General features: G+C 45.0%; 1 protein-coding gene across 7 annotated transcripts in view; it reads right to left on the reverse strand.

Moving 5' to 3' along the window:
- The window catches only part of Ric8b (RIC8 guanine nucleotide exchange factor B), a 97,997-nt gene that overhangs the window by 18,341 nt on the left and 64,657 nt on the right, over window positions 1-14,999 (reverse strand). For all 7 annotated transcript variants that reach the window (XR_007830058.1, XR_007830056.1, XR_007830057.1 and 4 more), the window contains one exon: window positions 6,378-6,522. Coding sequence is in view for 4 of the 7 variants with exons in the window: in XM_051139938.1 (XP_050995895.1) it covers window positions 6,378-6,522 (145 nt within the window). In the remaining 3 variants the exon portion in view is untranslated. The remainder of the gene's footprint in view (window positions 1-6,377; window positions 6,523-14,999) is intronic.

The following is a 14,999-nucleotide window of genomic DNA, read 5'->3' on the forward strand; positions in this document are numbered from 1 at the left end:
ACTATAGAAAGCATATATACATGTATGAAACTGTCAAGTCCTCAGATGGGAGACAGGTCAGCAAAGGAATGCTTGCCTGGTACGACAGAAACCTGTAACCAATTCCACCAGTGGCCTGCTAGGTGAGGCCATAAACAGCAGGAGAACTTGTCACTTATATAAAGATGCCAGAAACAGATCTTCATCTGAAATACCTGCATTCTAAATGTTGCCAACGGATCAGATTATTTTAAAAAGCACTTTTTTAAATGATAACAAAAATATACACGCCCCCCCTCTCCATACTACATAGGACAAGCCAAACAAAACGTAACTGTGGGCAAAGTCCTGCTTACATGCTGATAAAGCTGCACCCTCTAAAAGATTCTTAGGAAAAGGCGTTTTTGTATGCCTGGACCAGGAAAGAAGGGAGCATACATGGAGAAAAGGCTCCATGGGGATAAAGCTCAAATTGTCTTTCCTGGGCGCATGCCCAGGGTACTTGGTTCCTGCACTTCCCCGAGCAAACACCAAAAGCAATGATCCATGCCTTCCTCTCCTGAGCCCCACCCTGGCTACAGTGTTTCTCCATGGGAGGTGCTGACTGGTTCAAACACTCAACAGCTCAAAGCATTTATTAACATAGGGACTGAGGAGACGGCTCAGCAGCTAAGAACATTGGCTGCTCTCACAGAGGAACTGGCTTTGATTCCCAGCACCCACACAGATGCTCACAACTGTTTCTGACTCCAGTTCCAGAAGATCTGCCAGGTTCTTGGGGTACCCAGGAGCACCAGACACGCACATGGGGCACAGAATACATGCAGGCAAAAGACTCAAGCATAGAATAATTAAATTTTTATAAACGCAGTTAACAAACATTTGTACAAAGACAGACTTTTAAAAAAAAAGTCCCATTCTCTTATGCAACTTACCTTCTAATGGTGTGATGAAGGTAGGAAGTGCTGTGCGTGTGTGTGTGTGTGTGTGTGTGTGTGTGTGTGTGTGTGTGTGTAGCAGTAAAGGGTGTGAGGTGGAATGGAGATGTAAGGGTGAAACCAGGCTTCCCAGGGGACTAAGCAGGTTGTACAGAGAGAACAGACCTGAGCAGTACCTGGAGGCAGGGAGGGAACGAGAGACAGCAGCTATCTGGAGGAGGGGTGCTCCGCAGAGAAGACACTCAACACAAGGGCCTCAGGCAGGAGCCCATGTCCAGTGAGTGACAAGTAGTGAGGAGGTTAGGTGGTGACAGCACAGTGAAACAAGGTGCACAAAAGCACAGTGGGAACCTTGGTTTTCAGTCACTTTACAGTTTTAAGCAACTGTCATTGTCTGACTCAGAATTTACATGATCACAGTAACTGCAGACCTGAGAACAGAATCAAAGGGTCAAAGGTGATTGAAAACACAGCGGAGAGCTAGGCAGTGGAGAGCTAGCCTGTCATGCACGAAGCCATGGTTCTGTCACTAGTACAGCCAAAGGGGAAAGGATTGCGGAATAAGCCAAAGTTTCAGCTTGGTGACAAGTTATGAGCAAACGACATAACTAAATTTTGAGTGCATTATTAAGATGAATATGAATATTTACTGGATGACAGTGAGTCACGTGGCATTCTTGTGCTCTCACGGATGGCAGGCCATGTGAAGACACATGTGTTTTCTGTTGTGCAATTATCAAAGAAAGCTCACCAAGTCAAGGAGCTAGGAATAGGGACATTCATGAAGGGCAAGCTCATGCTCCTGTCTGACTGGTGGAATGGAGTGGCAGGTAGACTGCAGGAGCAATTCAATCACAAGCCCCACTTTTTACCCACTGGTATCTGGAAAATGACACATTGTGAGCATATAGGAAAAAAAAAAAAAAAAAGCCGCCCTGTGGTCCTGCTAGGAACGTAAAATGGTACAGCTGAGGTGTACACCAACTTGCAGTTCCTCAAAACACTGAACATGTAACCACAGGTGATACAGACGCAAGAGAAACAAAAGCAGCGACCTGAAGAAGCACCAGACACGCACGTTTAGCAGCATTATTCACAGGAGCAAAAGGGTGGAGACGTCTCAAGAGGCCCTCGATAGTCATCAGGTAAATACAATGTTTAGATAGAACGGAGTCATTCAGTTTTAACATGGGAGGATATTTTGATATGTACTACAGGATGGATGATGAACCCTGATGACACACTAAGTGAAATTAGCCAATCATGAAGGACACCTATTATATATGAATTCACACATATGAGGTTTCTTGATTTCATACAGGAAGAAGCTAGGATAGGGTGCAGGGCAAGGCACAGTTTTACTGGGGAGATGAAAAGTTCTGGAGATAGGCTGGGCTCAGTAGTACACTCCTATAGTCCCAGTACTGTTAAGGCTGCGGCAGGAGGGCTGAGTGTGAGGTCAGCCTAGGTTATAAAGAGAAACCTGCACCCTGCCCCCCCCCCAAAAAAAAAAAGACTGCCACTGATTTTTACACTTAAAATTGGCTAGAGTGCTAATTTTACGTTGTGTAGGCAGGGTGAAGATGAGACAGCTTTCTTTGAAGCGGTGTGGTGGTACATGCCCATAACCTCAGTGCTTGAGAAGGTGACGCAGAAGGATTCTCACCTCAGTGTCAGCCTGCAGATTGATAAAGCTCCATTTGGAAAGTGCAAGTATTACAGAGGCTAACAGTATGTGGAGGTGGTGTGGAGGGGGCAGAAGGAGTAGTAATTTTGTTTTCAATTAGGGTCTCTTTGTGACCAGATTTTAGATGTATTTTGTTAGTCATAAACCTTAGTCCCTAAAAAATTAATTAAATCCTAGTATGTACAAACACAGCCCAGATTAGGCAAAGAGAAAACTCTACAAGTCCTGATTTGTGGTTCATTCACTTTAAGGAATATTGAAACTACACAATTTGCAGGACAACAAGACAGTTATGGCCAGACCTGCGCAGCACAACAAAGTCCTGGGAGAGAGAGGGAAAGCCAGGCTCGACACCGTGTGCTCAGGAGACAGCTGCTGGGGACACTGCCCTTCTGAGGTCACCGCAGTCAGACAACTAGCCCAGTAGTGCTGAGCACAGTTCTATGCTTCTGGACCCTACAAACTAGTGTGCAAACAGTCAGAAAGTACCCAGGGTTCTGGCTACATCTGGCTCTGTCCTCCTGCAGACCCCTCTGGGTGCCTGGAAACCAAGCCTGAAAGCTACGGGTCCAAAGCTGAAAGGAAGCCAAACACAGTAACCGTGCATCCTCCCACAACAGTGACTAAGAAGCTCTATGCTCAGAAGCATGAAAGACAGCAGTGTAAAATTAAATTTAGCTGGCTGTAATGACACAGGCCTGTAATCCTAGCACTTGGTGGGCTGAGGCAGGTGGATCTCTGTGAATCTGAGGCCAGCCTAACCTATTTAGTGAGTTTTAGGTCAGCTAGGGCTACAAAGAAAGATCCTCTTTAAAACCAACTAAACAAACAAGCCAACAGACAAAAAGAGTTTAGCTAGCTGGCTCCCTTTGATAAAGGACTACGTTTGAAAACTTAAAGCCCAACTGGCTAGATGTCCATGTGCACAGAACTTGAGTCTATGAGTGTGTTTTGTTTAAAAGTGCCTAGTTGCAGAAAGCCATTTCCAGTCTATTAAATACATTTATTTTGACACAGGAAAAACTGCTATAAAAGTAGCTGGGTCCCAAAGCCTGGATGAAAGCTCTACACAATTCTTGATTTTAGATTCCAATAAAAGATTACAGGTTACCTTGGTGCATTACTCAGAATCCACTTACATTTCTGACAACGGGACTCGGGCCAGCTGGATGAGGAATGATTTTTTCTGCCAACACTAGCAACTGTTGTGAATACATGTATCATAAGAGAAGCGGAGTAGGACCCTGACAACGCTGAATGGTAAAGGGTACAGTAAAACGAGCAATCCTTTCAGATGCCGACTCTAAGTTTGATCAGATTGGCAAAAAGTGCTGCTAACAAGTTCCTCCAGAGCCGTGGGTCACTCCCTAGAGTGACAAGGGTGCCTTTGTTGATAAAGTATGCTATTCACTGTCACTTCCACAAGAACCCTTGGAAGTGTGTGTGTGTGTGTGTGTGTGTGTGTGTGTATATGTGTGTATATGTGTGTATGTATGTATGTATTATTTGTTTGATTTTAAGACAGGATTTCTCTGTGTAGCCTAGGCTGTCCTAGACTCCATTTATAGACCAGCCTTGAACTCACAGAGATCCACCAGCCCTGTCTCTTAGGGTGCTGGAATTACAGGCATGCACACCGTGCCCGGCTGAAGAATATGTTTTAAAGTAGTATTAAAGATTCCACCAGGTTCCCTCTTGAGAGGGGGGTATGTTGACAGAAAAACAGACGCTAACCTATTTAAAGGGGGTGTGAGTGTAATCTACTTGAAAATATGCATTTATGCTTATAATGAGCTACATTTCAAAGACACATGATTTTACATTTAGTAATAACTAATGGGAAATCAGTCATTACTGATTTTATGATTTATCAGTTAAAAAATTTACTGATTAAAAAAAAAATGGCCAAGTCTAAGAGCTGAGAAAAATTTCATTAAGGCTGCAAAGCCCAAGCACAATTTCATCCCATGGCAGAGAGCTAAGCCAGTAACGAAGTCAGACACCCCTGATTCAAAGAAAAGGTGTGCTCCTGGGGCCTCTATCACCTCTAAAACACAATGGAAGTTAGTTTCCTACAGTGCTGGGAGAGACCCAATGCTCCTGTGCTTTCTTTGAGCTCCTTCTTGTTATGGTACCATCCGTATTTCTTAGTCACATGGCCATGAGCACTATAAAAGCGATTAGATAACATCAACCAGATATACTGAAATGCAAAGACACCAACCATCTAGGAATGCTTAGGAGTTTTCTACAGCATGTGACTGTGTCCACATGCCCTGGATGTGAGACATCGCTGATGTCATCTTTGTCATCATTTGCAATACGAGACTCTAGCTGGGTATAGTGGTGTGTGCTTGTAGCCTCAGCTCCTGGCAAACCAAGGAGGGAGGATCACCTGAGTCTGTGAGGCTGAGACCAGCCTGGGCAACACAGTGAGTACAGCCCCGACCCCAAACACACAGCAACAACAAAAAGAGAGACTCTGCAACTAGTATAGTTTTAAGCTTCAAATGAAAAGACATGAAGTGTTATATGCAGTTTGTGAAAAAAAAAAAAAAAAAAAAAGAGCTTGCAAGACTAATTCAGAATATTGACTTAAAGACATGCAACTCCATTTTATTTTCAAAATCTTGATGGAGCTGTTCAAGCCACAGCCTCTAGGTGGCAGCAGTCTTTAAATCTCACTGCTGAAGAGCCACTGCTGGTACTCCCTGCCTCTCTAGAGCCTTTGTCTCCTGGCTAACATTCTGTAAGATCCTGGTGAAGCAGTGTGTTAGGATGCTAAGAATAACACTATGTACTCAAACCCCATTTGTCCACACAGAGGCCATGTTGTTCCTGCCTGATTGGAGATTGGTAATTTTTTTTCACTTTATGCAATTTAGTATTTTCATGACAACAGAACACAATCTATACTTGATCTTACAGATTCCGATTTTCTATTCTTGGTTACCTACTTCATGACCTATATCACTCTCTAAAAGAAGGCCAGTAGAACTACCTACAATGCCCAAAATGAAGGGTGCCTTATTAGCAGCCAGTGATGGGACCCAGTGCAAACTCAGCTCAAATGACACCTAGAAAGTGAAAACTAAAGATGATGGTTGGAGAGGATGCGAAGGATGGGAAAAGAACAGAGGGAAGAGAAAGGCAAGGAGGAGAGGTGGTGGTTCTTTTAGGAAAGTAAGAATGCCCATAACTTGTGCAAACTGATTCAGAGACAACACAGAATTTCAGGTTTGTCCCTTCAGGGTACTGAGACACCTGTTAAAAGCCAAGTTCCTACGTGTACGTGTGATGACAATGCGGTGCGGAGCCAGCTTCTTTCCTTTTAAAGTCATGTGCTTTGTTGCAGTACTTTTTGACTTGTAACGGGTTTTATGCAAGGGTACTGAAAATGACTGAAACATCAAACAGCCAACTTAAACACCTGATGTTAGCTCCATGTCATAAAGTCTCATGGAAGGAAAGAAAGGCAAAGAGTAGCACGCTCCTTTAAGCTGATGGTCAGCATCTAAAATCGCCAGCACTTTTACTGCTTCAAAGAGGGCAATGGACTTGTTGAATGAAGTTCATGAAATACTCTGCTTCTTCAATCACTTGAAGACACTCTACGGTACTAACTATTTGAAACTGTCTCTAGAAACACCAGTAGATGGAAAACTTTCAAACTCCCCAGACAAAGAACTGGAAAACGAAAGCAAAGAAAGTAGAAGGCAAACCACTAACTGAAAGACACAGCTACTTAAGTAAACAGAAACTTGGTACTGTACTTTGGTTTTGCATTTTTGTATTCTTCAGTGTCCGTGTCCTCGTCCTCTGAGTACCAATTATCTCCTCTTCCTCCAGCCAAGAGGCCCCTGGCCGCCAACAGTCCTGCAGCATTCCCATAGCCAGTGTATTTCAGCAGGCTATCCACTGCAAAAACACAACAGGGTTTTAGACAGGGATCCTAAGGTATTCACCGTCCGCACCCACTTACCAGCACAGGGGCGGTGCAGACGCCTCCATAGCAGGCCCTTTGGGAGGCTGTGAAGCACACAGTGGTGAGGCTGAACTACCTGCAAACGCTCCTACCTGCCATGAAGACTCAGACACTGTTTTTAGGTATCGGAATTCTGACATTCCTCTTCTGCACACACTCTGGCACATGTGAGACCTTCTGCCCCCAATGGTAAGAGCTGCCCGTTCGCTTTCTCTAATCTTATTTCTTTAAACTAAAGATGATGAAAGTCAGATTGGAATTTCATGTGTGGCATGAACAACCTTAATTTTTTTTAGGATAGGAAGGAAAATATATAAGAAATAATAACACTTAAAGGGTATTAGCAAATAGGACAGGCTAAAGTGCCACTTAGCAGGGCAGGGCAGGCTGGAAATATTGCTCGGTGGATAAAGTGCTTGTGACACAGGTCTGAGACCAGAGTTCAGATCCACAGACCCATGTAAAAGCTGGGCAGGCACTTGCAAGACGGACAGGATTTCCTAGGGACTGGCAAGCTCCAGAGCCAGCCGACAGACCCTGCCTCAATCACGTGGATAGCAGCTGAGGAGGACTTCCAACGTCAACTTTGGACCTTCATATGTGCACACATGTGCACCTACACACACAAACATAAAAAGTTAACAAGATATAAACATTGGACGCCCACTGAGTAAGACTGGCTAGATTTCAATACTATCACCATTACTAGCTGGTTGAACTTGGGTAAAATATTTTGTAGTTCTAGCCCAGTTTTCTCATCTGTGGAAATAGAATACAAACTGCCTATCTCACAAACTAAAACCATTGAGCTCTTTAGAAAGGTATGTGGCAAAAGTAACCCCTCATTCTTTTCTCTTTGATGTATACTAAATAAACTGTTATGTTAGAACACAGACATAGAGACACACAGACATGGACAGACAGACAGACAGACAGACAGACAGACAGACAGACACAGTCTCAGATGCTGGGTACAGGGTACAAGTCTTTGTAAGTATTGCCCTGGTGACAGAGTACTATCCTTTAAATGAGCCGACACAAAAATCTTTGCAAAGGAACTCTGTACTGTAGAGGTGTGTGTGTGTGTGTGTGTGTGTGTGTGTGAGACTTACAACCTTTTAAGGGATATAGCAAATAATCACTGGCAATTTTATATAGGAGTGCTCTGTTTTCTTCAGGTACAACTTCAAGACGCGTAATTATGTATATAATAAAAAGATTAAAAACCAACATTTACTCGGCTTTAAGAATGTTCATAAAATGATATCCTAAGGTCAACTTCAGAAAACAAAACCATACATTTTTCTATGTACTAAGCCATGATGAAACATACATTTGAAATAGCACCAGTACTCATAGCATTTACCTCAAAAAAATAATGCTGGAAAAAATCCAGAGAAGGGCGAATAGGTGCTGAGAAGAAGGAAGGGGAAAATGTCTGCGTGGACTTCAGCTGGGGATGGAGGATCACACTCAAGATGGAAGGAGAGGTAAGTAACACTAAGAATGTTTGAAAAAGCCACAGGAAGCACATACAGTGTGTGTGTGTGTGTGTGTGTGTGTGTGTGTGTGTGTGTGTGTGTAGTTCACATAGAGTTATGCCACGTGGGGTAATAATGTTCCCTACAAAGTGCCATAGACTAACAGAAACCCCAGTTGTAAGCACAGGAAACCTCACTTTGAGCTGTTGGTCAGGGAGGGCCCAAAGGGATTCCCAAAACAATACAGGCCATTGCCACTGCCCTCAGTTGCTTCCCAGAACTTGAAGTGAAGAGCCTATTGCTGAGGATGCCACACACTTCAGACACAAGACTGAAGCTGGAATGCCCTGGAAGTTAATCCTCTCTAAGGATTAACTCTCACAGCATCTCAAGGTGCTACACAACTGCCGAGGGAGAAAAGCTAGCAACAGTCCTAGCTGCAGTGCCTATGACTGGCCTGGCAAGATGTTCCCCGTGGTGCAGCTGTGGCACATTTATCTTGACGCTAACCAACAGCTGTCTAATTGGCGCGAAGGCCCACTCTATAGGAAGGAACTCAAGCCTGGTACTGTAAAGCTAGCTAACTATCCCTAGCAGGAGAGGCCATGACCCTACAGGAGAATCTACTACTGCCATTTTCCTAATCCAGTATTATTTCTAACTCCATCTAAGTACTTATTCTGATGCCCACAGATAAATAAAGCTCTCATCCCTCACCAAAGAAGCAGATGGACGCTGCTACAGAGGTCCACAGCTGAACAAAGCGCAGGGAGGAAGTGACAGTGGGAGTGCACAGTTCCATTCGGCACACCTACATGAATACCTACACCTAAGACCCAGGGAGCACTGTGGAAGATTGCGTGGAAAGACTGTGAGAGCCAGAGATGCAGTGTGTCTGCTCCTGGACAGTGTCTTGCACACACAATGGGGAGGCTGCACCCATCAAACCGCAACACTATGGCTTCCTAAGTAAGGGCTGCATGACACTATCAGTCAGCATGCCAGCATGGACAGGAAATTTCACAAGGTCCCACCCTTAGATGAAGAGCTACAGGCACTCAATGGCTGCTGAGAGAGGAGGAGTCAGCCTTCTCCAGGGATGAGCTCCCCATAGGCTATCCAACCCCAAGTGGTCAGCCCTAAACACACATAGATAACAGCAACACGAAAGACTCAGGGTGTGTGTGTGTGTGTGTGTGTGTGTGTGTGTGTGTGTGTGTGTAAAACTATATAATTATATTACAAGTCATGAATTTGAGAGGAGTGGGGGCATGGGAGGAGTGGAGGTGGTAGAAATAATGCATATATAGTATTCATGTATAAATTTTAAAAAACAAAAATTATCTTGAGGCCCTTTTAAATTTATTTATTTATTATGTATATAGCATTCTGCCTGCAGGCCAGAAGAGATGGTTGTGAGCCACCATGTGGTTGCTGGGAATTGAACTCATGACCTTTGGAAGAGCAGTCAGTGCTCTTAACCTCTGAGCCATCTCTCCAGCCCCTTGAGGCCCTTAAAAAGGGCTAACATAGAGAAATAGATAAGAAAAGGGGAGCTTCTAGTCAGAGTATGAGATTATAGAGAGCATGGACAACATGAATAAAGTTGTTAAATTTTAAAATACTTCAACTGGAGAACACTCCTTTGGTAGAGAAAATACCCACTCCTGGGGCAAATGAAGTTATTCTTCCTTTCAAGGATATAAAAACTGGTTATGTTAGTGATCATGGAAGCATGGGTTAGTAATATAAGTAGATTAAGTGAGATTTACAGTATGTAGCCCACGCTGGGCTGGACCTCACCTACCTCCTACCTTGGTCTCCAGAATGCTGAAATCCCAGGCAGGTGCTACCTCATGCAGCTTAAACTAGACAATTTTAACCTTAAAACCTATTAGTAGCTCCACTCCTTTTCAGTGGTACTGGCAGACACTATATAAGTATTTAATGAGGGATAGTAATTTGAATCTCTGAATAAATCTGATACGCTGTCTCTTGTTGCCAGTGCGTCAAGATGCAGTGATTGAAGTAAGTAAGAGAAAACATGATGGGTTATTAAGGGGACAAAATAAATGCCCGGGGTATACAGGCATTCTGAATACTCCCAGAGGCCAGACAGGATCTTAACGGCCAGATACAAATCCACTGATGATCAAGGACCACAAATCTAAGCCCTTAGAACACTAACGCCTAGAACCCCAGGCCTCACAAAGTACCACTGAGCTGTACCCGATCTACAAGTTTTAAAAAAATAAAGATGTTTAGCGGTTCCAGAAAAAAAACCCTGAAACTTATAAAAAAAAAATTAACTAAAAAATTTAAAGCCTCAGCTGGGCAGTGGTGGCGCAGGCCTTTAATCCCAGCACTCAGGAGGCAGAGGCAGGTGGATCCCTGTGAGTTCCAGGCCAGCCTGGTCTCTTCAAGGCAAGTCCAGGACAGCCAAGGCTACATAGAGAAACCCTGTCTCGAACAACCACACACACACACACACACACACACACACACACACAGCCTAACTGAAATAATATGAACAAATAGTTTAACTGACTATACTTAAGAATGATGCAACAGGGGCTGGAGGGATGGCTCAGTGGTTAAGAGCACTGGCTGCTCTTCTAGAGGCCCTGGGTTCAATTCCCAGCATCCAGATGGCAGTTTGTAACTGTCTATAGCTCCAGTTCCAAAGGGTCCATTCCCTCTTCTGGCCTCCGGAGGTACCAGGCATGACAGCGCTGCATAGACACGGATGTATGCAAAACATCCATACGAATAAAATAATCTTCAAAAAAAAAAATGACACAAAATGGCCTAAGACCCCAACAGCCATAAAAGACCCGAAGAGGTTAAAGAGAAGTAACTACAACACTATTAACTGCTTTCTTTCTATAAAGAAATCCCCTCTGGAAGTTAAGTTAATAACATGACCCCTGGTACTTTAATGACACCAATGTTTACTGCTTTTTTACTGGAACAATATACCAATTCTGTGACAAGCAGGTTGCAGAGATGATTTGAGCCACATGAATGCCTCCAAAATAAAGTCAAATGAAATCTTGTTGGGATTTTAAACAACTCAAAATTGGGAAGAACCAAAGAAAGGAGACAAATGGAGCAGAAAGCTGCAGCAGAGAAGTACTGGAGAATTCTTTAGCTACTTTTTAGTGCAGTGCCTAACACACCGTACAACACCCCGTCGGACACTGAAAGGAGGAGCAGAAACTGACCCCCTGGCTTACTGAGGAAAGGGGCATTTTCTGGTGCTGCTCTATAGATGCACGTGGGTGCACAGGAAGGTACTTTCCTTTGTCATGGTGACTGACTGTGTTACACCTGAAGATGCTGCCGAATCAAAGGGCTCTCAGCAAGCTGATGCTGTGAGGACGCTGGAGTGTGCAGCCCTACAGCGTGTCCTAATGAGGCGGCCCTGGCAGGCACAGCGCTGAAAGCCTACACAGATGTGAGGTCTGTCACTTGACCACAAACTCAGTGGTTAAGAATACTGGCTGCTCTTCCAGAGGACCCGGGTTCAATTCCCAGCAACCATATGGCAGCTCACAACTGTCTGTGACTCCAATTCCAGGGGATTTGGCACCTTCACAGTCATACATGCAGGCAAAACACCAGTACATACAAAATGAAAATTTAAAAAGATGAAAAATACCAATAGCTTCAGAGAATTAGGCAGCCTGTGCCTTTGCTGAAAGCACTGTCGGTAGGTAGGGCGTGGCCGTGGGAAGCACGTTCCACTGTTACTGGAACCAGAAAGGAAATGGCTAGTGAGCAGCAAGGGGAGCTCTCCCCAAGCAGTAGGGATACTGGGAAAAGAAAGCAGTCTTTTAGGATGCCAAGATGTAAAGGCTACTGACAGGTAAAGGAAGATACCAAGGGCAGCTTAAAGATTAAAGCAAAGAACAGAGGGGAACAGCTCAGAGGAAAGCCTCTGGAAAGACAGGAAGAAAAGCATGAACATAAGAAGCAATTTACCACCAAGCTAGAGAGATGCCTACGGCCCTGACACAGGGACAGAGGCACAAGGAGAAATCCAAGTATGAGCTACAGGCCAAGGGAGTTTGGGCTGAATTTATTGCTGTAATTTAGCCCCTACTGCTGTGCCTGCCACATACTGAGAGAGTCAATTATTTCACATATCACTTTCTTTGGTTATACTATGTAGACTATTCTTATGGAGCCTGAAGAAAGTAGTTTTTAAATGATTATTTTTAGAAAAAAATTTATTAAAATGTTAGCATGCAAAGTGATAAGCTTCATTATGCTTTTCTCACATGCACATATCATTATATCTGGTTTTTACTCGCCCACTTCCTCCATCTCCTCTGCCCACTTCCCGCTGGTTTCCTCTCTTCCTGACGGCCTTCGCTCCTGCTTTCATGTTACGTGGATTCCATTACCCAGGTACCACAAGGCCTTCTCCCCCATCTCATGGTCCTCTTTCTACACCGAGGATTCATATTCTCTCTCTCATTTAGACTTCACATATGAAAGAAAATAGGTAGTAGCATTTGATTTTCTGAATTTAGCTTTTTTTCTTGTAGCATGATCTCCAGAAAGCACCAACTTTGTGGAGAATAATGAAACCTTAGCTATGTCACAGCTCAACCCAGGCCAGTAGCATGACCACAGTTAGCACCCTTGGCTCCGGCTGGCTGGAGAAGCGGGCTGGCCTCACACAAGTGAGTACTTACGACACCTGGGTGCTCCCGCCAGGCCTAGTCGCTCTAAGACTTCATCCTCCGTGTCTTGCTTCTGAGTGTTGATTACTCTGTGGTTTGAGCACTGACCACAGCACCTTCCCCTCAGCTCTGTCTGTCTTTAAGAGAACGTTCAGCTACTGTGACTGTTTGAACATTATCTGGCCTGTAATCCCAGCCCTCGGGGAGGCAGAGGCAGGCAGATCTCTGTGAGTTTGAGGCCAGCCTGGTCTACAAAGTGAGCGCAGGACAGCCAAGGCTACACAGAGAAACCCCATCTTGGAAAAAGGAAAAGAAAAGAAAAGAATGTTATTTGATCTGCCCACAGACCTTCTCTGCTCTCTCTCTGTTACCCCAATCCTTCAGGTGTATCCCTAGCACTGCACCAGAACACCAGCTGCAGCCTCCCTGACCCCCTGCCCCACGCCCCATCTCCAGTGGATCCCACAGACCGTCACCTGCTAACCTCCCTCTCCCAACTCTTTGCTATATGCCAACCCCCAACTCAAACAGATGCCCCATGCTCAACTGCAGGTCACAGCTGCCTGAAGACCAGGTGGGCTGCCTGCAGAACTGCAATACATCACCAGCTGTGCCTTCCCCTCCCGACCCTCCCCCATTTGTTGCTGTGTCCCAGCCTCCAACACCAGCAGGCATATTCTCTGTGAGCACACCAGCTGAGCAGGCCAGTAAAACAGGGAGCAACAGCACCACACTCTGAAAATCCAGAGAGGAAACAGAAACCAGGAACAGGTAGATACCCAACAAAGACGAAGCCAGAAATCAGTACCTAGACCTATAATTGCCCCAAACCCAGATGGCAGCATAAGAACAGAGTAACAGCCAAGGCAGTACGTCTCCACTAGAGCCAAGCAATCTACCACAGACATCCTGATTATTCAATAGAGCCAAAGCACAAGAAAAAGACCTTAAGACCAACTATATGAAGATGACAGAAGTCCTTAAGGAGGAAATTAATAAATCCCTTATAGAAATCCAGGAAAATACAAGCAAACAATTGGAGGAAACGAATAAATCCCTTAAAGAAAGCCAGGAAAACACAAACTGGAGGAAATGAATAAATACCTTAAAGAAAGCCAAGAAAACAAACATCTGCACAGCTCATTAAACACGCAGAGGTCAAACTGGTGCCCGCGTGGGCCCTTCACCCCTACATTCTAGTCTCTTTGGTGCAGGAAGGTTCTCCGCAGGCTCCTGAAAGAGAAACCCGGACACCTACCCAACCATGTTGACCAGCACTCTGTCCTGCCTGCAAAATATACCAGGGCAATGGTGGTGCTCCCACAGCAGATGGGAGCCTGCGCAGAGAGAGGGCTTCACTGGGTCCCTCCCCTCAGAGGAAAGAGGGATGGAGAGATTGTAGGAGCCAGAGGGGATGGAGGGCAGCCGGAGAACATGGCCCACAGAATCACTAAGCGGGGCTCAGATCGGCTCACAGAGACTGAAGCATGGGTCCTGCAGGAGTCTGCACAAGGCTCTCTGCATAGATGTTGCAGCTGTTAGCTTGGTGGTTTTGTGGGAATGGGTGTGTCTCCGACTCTTTCCTTCCTACTGTGGGGTTGCCTTGTCCACTCTCGATACGAGGGCTTCTGCCTTGTCTTACTACGTTTTGTTTTGTCACATCTGATTGCTGTCTCTTGGTGGCCTGTTCTTTTCTGATGGGAGACGGAGGGGGGTGGATCTGGGGGAGCGGAGAGAAGATAAGGAGCAGGGAGGAGTGAAGGGAGGGGAACTGACAGTTCCTTAAGCAGCACTGGGTTGCGGCTCAACAGCTGTGGCTCCTCTCCAACCCCTGAAGCCTTCTGTTCTCCAAGCAGCACACTGTTGCAAAGGGTCAGTTTCCATCTGTCACTTTACACACTAGAGACTCTTACAACAGGGCAGAAGGTGGGACCAATAACTGAGGCCCTTCCTTCCTTCCTTCCTTCCTTCCTTCCTTCCAATTCAGATTATTCTGTAAGCACTGACTAACCCATCTCTCCAGTCTCCATATAGCTCATTTTTCATCTAAGAAAAACAGACTCAATCAGCCACTATTTTGGCAGCGCACGTAAGGAGCTATGATAAGCACCTGACGACAAGACGCAGCGCTAAGATCAGTCTTTTCTCAGATCACACAAGTTACAAGTTCAAGAAGATGAAAGTGAAGTGTATCACCTTCCCAGGGCCCTTGCGGGAACTGAGTGGGTTTAAGCACAG

Source organism: Acomys russatus, chromosome 31 (genome assembly GCF_903995435.1).
Source record: "Acomys russatus chromosome 31, mAcoRus1.1, whole genome shotgun sequence".
Taxonomy (NCBI): Eukaryota; Metazoa; Chordata; class Mammalia; order Rodentia; family Muridae; genus Acomys; species Acomys russatus.